This window comes from Setaria viridis, chromosome 7 (assembly GCF_005286985.2).
Source record: "Setaria viridis chromosome 7, Setaria_viridis_v4.0, whole genome shotgun sequence".
Lineage (NCBI taxonomy): Eukaryota > Viridiplantae > Streptophyta > Magnoliopsida > Poales > Poaceae > Setaria > Setaria viridis.
In genome coordinates, this window is record NC_048269.2 from 16,429,828 (window position 1) to 16,436,052 (window position 6,225).

The following is a 6,225-nucleotide window of genomic DNA, read 5'->3' on the forward strand; positions in this document are numbered from 1 at the left end:
ATCCTTTGGCTTTTCTAGATACATATCTTTTGCTATGTATCTACACATAGGTTATGTATAGATAAATAGCAAAATTTATATCTCTAGAAAAACCAAAATGCACCTATAATTTGGAATGGAGGGAGCAGTTCCATATATACTTCCTGTATTAACAGAGAGCCCTTCATTATTCATTATACATGCAGTCACTGTGTGGCTAGTGGGACAAATGCATTACATATAATCGTAATTCGTTCCTTTTGCTACTTGCACTTGGGCACCCATGCATATACTGATCTATATCTCTATCTGTAAGCACAGCACACACGATCAAACTTCATCTACGCATCCTGACCATGGGGATAGGATGCTCAAGCAACGAGTTGAATAGTTTTTTATTTGGAGTCATTTAGATGACCAAATAATGGATCAAAATGTTAGACGACAAAGGTAAAAAAAAACATAACTTCCCTCTCTATGCAGATATATGGTGTAGGTGGGATGACAAGGAGGTATCACGTGAGGAGGGGTCGTGAGTTTGAAGGCTGAACACTGCACGCTCACGTATTTCACACAAAGTACGTGTGAGTTGTGATGGGTAGTTAGAGGGTGGCCTCTATGTCTAGAATTTTTTTTTTTGCTATTTTTATTTGTTATAATTCCTATTTGTGCTATCCATCTCAGTGCAATTTTTCCACCGGTATAATTCATTATTCGTGTCAGTGCAATTTTTCATTACTCGTTATTCATACCAGCTTTGGCACTGGCGTGAAAAACTATCGCATTCACAGCTTCATGGTGCCGGTCCGATCTGTCCACCCGGTACGAATGATGTTTTCGAGCCAACATGGATGAGATGTTCTGTAGTAGTAGTAACCGTCGTGGAAACACCTTCGACGTCATTAGAAGGACCTCGTGCAGTGTCTCCAAGGATGTAGGTAACCAAGGATGTCTAGAATTTTTTTTTGCTATTTTTATTTGTTATAATTCCTATTTTTGCTATCCATCTCAGTGCAATTTTTCCACCGGTAGGTATAATTCATTATTCGTGTCAGTGCAATTTTTCATTACTCGTTATTCATACCAGCTTTGGCACTGGCGTGAAAAACTGTCGCATTCACAGCTTCATGGTGCCGGTCCGATCCGTCCACCCGGTACGAATGATGTTTTCGAGCCAACATGGATGAGATGTTCTGCAGTAGTAGTAACCGTCGTGGAAACACCTTCGACGTCATTAGAAGGACCTCGTGCAGTGTCTCCAAGGATGTAGGTAACATTGCTGAGGAGTTAACAACAAAGGGTTAGGTAGTGTGATTATCCTTATGCGGTGCTATCAATATGGCAATCGATCGAGATCCCACTGGACGCTGCCTGTGACTGAAATGATAGCGCCATTAATTCCTATAGACTAAATCCATAAAAATACAATCACCCATATCGAGTCAAGAACTCGAATCCGGAAAGATAGGTTCATCACATATGAGCTCGGCTTAGTTCCCAAGAAATATCATCTTTATGGTAGTGTCAACTGTCAAAGGCTAAGGCGAGACTCACCAGGACTAGATGTTATTCAGTAGTTTCAGACATAAGATAATCGAGATCTGATTGCAGTTCCATGTATACTTCCTGTATTAACAGAGAACCCTTCATTATTCATTATACATGCAGTCACTGTGTGGCTAGTGGGACAATGCATTACATATATAAATGCAATTCGTTCCTTTTGCTACTTGCACTTGGGCACACCAATTAATGCATATATTGATCTATATATCTACCTGTAAGCACCGCACACACGACCAAACTTCATCTACGCATCCTGACCATGGGGATAGGATGGTCAAGCAACTTATTCTAATTATACGTAACTGGCTATATGGATGCGCATTTATATATGCATCCTATTACACGTTTATTCTCTTACATTCCCTGTGTGTATACGTGTAGACGACATGCATGTAACACGCTACGTGCAACAAGCACGGCGACGACCGATAAGATAAATGGTAGATCAGCCGGCACGACGGCGGCTGGTGTAGGCTCCGGTGAACCTCGGGCCGCCGGAGCCCGTCTGGCGCTGGCAGTTGAAGAACATGGCGGCGACGGGCGCGCCGAGGTTGTAGCGCCGGGCGAAGCCACGGGTGTTGAAGTTGTGTCGCCTCGACGGCGCGAACACCGTCTCCCGACCGAGCTGCCGGAATAGCACCAGCACCATGCGGTGGATGCCCGTCGCCGGGGCAGGGGGCTCGTAGCACATCAGCTCACGGCCTGCAAATCCAGTAACTCAGCGCGTTACATGTTATACCTATATATGCTGATATGCCCTAATATTTGATCGAACAACTTACTGTTCGCTCGCTAGCAGTAGGAGGTGTGTGCAAATAAACCTACCTTAGTTGCCCTAAAAAAAAACTACCTTAGTTGACACAAAAATATAAAGTAGCATGCCGAGTGATGATAAAAAAAGGATATGCTATTTTTTATTTCCTTTTTTTTTTAAAATCAAATCGATCAACACACAACTATCAAGTATTAAATAAAACTGCTAGCGGCCCTCTTGAAGATTTTTGTATGCTGAGAGCAAAAATCTGGGTGACATAGCATCTTCACCATGTTGGCTGCTATGTCACCCAAATTTATTTGCCTAGTTGATTATCCCAATCATCGTTACACTTTTGAATCAACAAATAATAAAATTCTAAAAATTTAATTCGGATCCCAACAATTATAGGAATAAATTTATGTCGACTTATATTTTCTCTTAAAATATAATGTAACAACTGCCACAAATTCAGCATCTCATCCTAAAAGTGTTTTGGTATGAACATGTTGATATAACTTTTGTATACTGTTTTAAATACAAATACACCTTAAATTAGTGGAAAATAAGAAATTAAATTCAATATAATGGGGTGACCAGTCAGCATTTGTGTATATATATATATGCCAATACTCCCTCCGTCCCATGAAGAGTGTCCTTTTAGTTTTGTCCTAAGTCAAATAATCATCTTATGTTTGACCAAATTTGTATAAAAATATATCAATGCTTTTGATGTCTAACAACTTTCATTAGATTCGTTATGAAATATATTTTCATAGCATACTCATTTAGTGCTATAAATATTGATACTCTTCATTATAAACTTAGTCAAACTTAAGATAGTTTGACCTAGGACAAACCAAAAGGGGATACTCTTTGTGGGACGGAGGGAGTAGTCTAAAGACGGAGGGAGTAGTCTTATAAGAAATTATTGCAGCTGTAACCATTGATCAATGCTTTGATAAGACAGAAATAGGTAGCTAGAACAACCGTGCAAGAATTAGAAAATATTATACATTATGAAATCAAAGACGACATCATGGTAATCAATAGGGCAAGCACATCGCGCAGCTATGCTAACTAAAATCAAGATGGCCGACCAGGTAACGCTGAGGACAATGTGGCAAGTAATTAAGCTAGAGAAAGATACATATCGGTGGTACCGGTTGCTGTTGCATATATTCAATAATTTCCATACAAAACCGAATAATCACTCCAATCCATTCATTTTTAGTAAGAGTAAATTTTGATCAACAATTAGTCAAGTTATATGCATGCCTAGTACGTAAAAGCTATATGAATATATTCATATATGTTTCTAAAGATCTTTTAGTGTGACATTGATTATATAGCAACTGATGATATATTATTGTAGGAAAAACTGATGACCAAAGCATACTTTCTATAGACTAATATGTACGCTTGCTAAAAACGAGTGAAGGGAGTATTGTTTTATGCACTCGGAATATCAAAATATATAGCCACCCATTCATGCACACATAAATCATAGAAGTAGACACGCCACATATACATTCAAACCTGGGAATGCATGCAGGTATACTAACCATATGTATTGTCAGTTGATGCTGGGATGTCAGTCACCATCCTGCACAGAAACATGAATTCGTTGTAAGTTATTAATTAGAATTTGATCATACAATGAATTAAACAATCTGATAAAAACAAAAAAAACAAACAATTTTCCACCGATCACCAACTTATATTGCATGTCTTGTCTTGAAACGTGCATGTAATACATAAGTTTCAAAATTGGGCCACATTTCATGAACTCTGCTGTTTTCAGAAGGGAAGGAAATAATACAAACTCAAATCCACTGTTAGGTTTGCCTTTGTGCTTTGCTGCAGCCATTCTATTCTAGACTGATATTTTCATTTTAGGGTATCTCATGTCTTCCTACTAGTTTCATGGATATAGCCATGGTCACTCAAAATACTCGACAATATTGTAGAAATCTAGATTAAAATTTCTCTGTCAATTTGGTGTTTTCATCCAGAAATAAACGAAAGAAACTCAAACCCTAATACATGCTTTTATGAAATTATGGGAAGCACATCTGCATATATAGCACTATGATAATGCAATGCTTGTGGGCAAAACAAGCGAACAATATGGTCTGAGGTTGTTCTCACCAGTGCAGGTACTCCCTCAATGTTGGGTTGCTTGGGTTTGGAGCATCAGGATCGACCATCACCTGTTGTAATAATGTTTTCCAAAAGTTACCACAAACAACGCTGTAAATTAAACAAATATATATATATCAACCATAACAAAGTACAGGTATCCACGAGAACACTAGCATCTAAATGTAATTAGCAAGTAGTTAATCAACAAGGCATGAGTTTACCAGGGTATATGCAACTCGATAATCATCCCCTCCAATCTCGACCATCGGCCTATCAGACACCGCTGGAGAGCGCAACTCCATGCCACTGACAATAGGAGCACCATTAAACAGAACCATCAGATCAACTGTGGTGTTGAAGGGGTCCAAGACCTCTCCTATGACACGAGCTGTAATCAAGGAATCGTTAGCCGCCATTTCAAGTATTATTGCTTGAACTGTGTACAGGGTTGAACTTGGAGTATTGTGGGCCTTGTAGGTACAAGCTGAAAGGGTGGTGTGATATTTATAGCATGAGTGAGTAAGGGTCAACATACCACGACTAAACTACTGGCTTGGAATATTTTGACGATTCTAAAGCTTGAAGATTGCTGGATATTCTCCGCTTTGAGGGGCGGTGATCGAAATATTCTCCTTGCAATTGGGATCTCAAAAGTTCTTGTTGAGTTTATAGATTTAAAGTCAAAACATAAAGTATTGATTGGTCAGTTGATATAGGGCACATGAATGGTTGGATTTGGGACACGTTTTGATTTGCAGCCCCAGGTCGGTGCCTTACCAATTTCTTGTGTGCCCAGTGTGCATTTGCTGTTATTGGATGCCAACTTAAGTTTTCACCCTCATCTGTCAAAAACAAGCAGAGACACCGCCACAGAAGCTTAAATGTTTTGCATTGGCTACCGCCCATGCCTTTTGTTGAGATTGCATCACATCTACATTAAATCTGTTTGCCCTTTTGGTTAGAATGCTTCAAATGATTATATTCTCCAAATTGATGTCCGACTCATTATCCATTTGATTAGGGCACATATATATTGGAAAACCCAACTTTGTTGATAGAGCCTCTCTACTTGAGAGGACGACCATCCAGGTTTGAACCCAGGTGCTCAAAGAGTCAGAGGTCTTGTGAGTACCTTCTTAACAGGATCAATACTCCTCTCCCTTAAGACAAGGTTAGGGGACATCCTCTCCCAGTGTGGTCGAATATTTTTTTTTATCGGGGCATAAAGCAAACATCCTTGGACGTTATTAACCCATCCTACTTGCAAGTTTTCCATGAGGACTTCATCCAACTGGTGCTGTGACCATCTTCATGCCCCTTCATTGCTTCTATCAATGACAACAGCCACTTTTCAACATCAATATCCCAGGGTTCCAAAAGATTACAAACAAAAAGACACCCCAGCCAAAAAATCAAGGCCATCAACAAAATAAAATTCTAAAAGACGATGGGAATCCCCTCAACGTTTAGATGGAGGCAATGGACTTTTAGAGAATGGAGACAACTTCACTCCACAATCAGAGGGAAGCGCTAGCTAGGTGGTAGCGTGAATCATTGTAACCAAATTGAAGATTCTAACAAAGAATCTCTTCTCTTGCATGGGTACACATAAAATCAGAATCTAGCTTGCTACTCTTTCCGTTCTATTTACCATTCAAACTAGATTGGTGTTTAATTAATAAAAGATATTTGGTACGGTTCATTTCAACATTTAAGGGAAGTGTTGAATATAAGTGCATTGACCTTCATTAACTCAGGCTTTTGGTGTTAATTAAAGCTGG

The 6,225-nt window shown here is 39.3% G+C and overlaps 1 protein-coding gene across 1 annotated transcript; it reads right to left on the minus strand.

The window, feature by feature from the left end:
• Positions 1 to 1,990: 1,990 nt before the first annotated feature.
• Positions 1,991 to 4,866, minus strand: LOC117864667 (protein FLOWERING LOCUS T). Its single transcript, XM_034748785.2, has 4 exons — positions 4,666 to 4,866; positions 4,451 to 4,512; positions 3,865 to 3,905; positions 1,991 to 2,247 (listed from the first exon to the last, which is right to left on the minus strand). The coding sequence occupies exons 1-4, from the start codon at positions 4,858 to 4,860 to the stop codon at positions 1,991 to 1,993; spliced, it is 555 nt and encodes a 184-aa protein (XP_034604676.1). The 5' UTR covers positions 4,861 to 4,866.
• Positions 4,867 to 6,225: the final 1,359 nt, after the last annotated feature.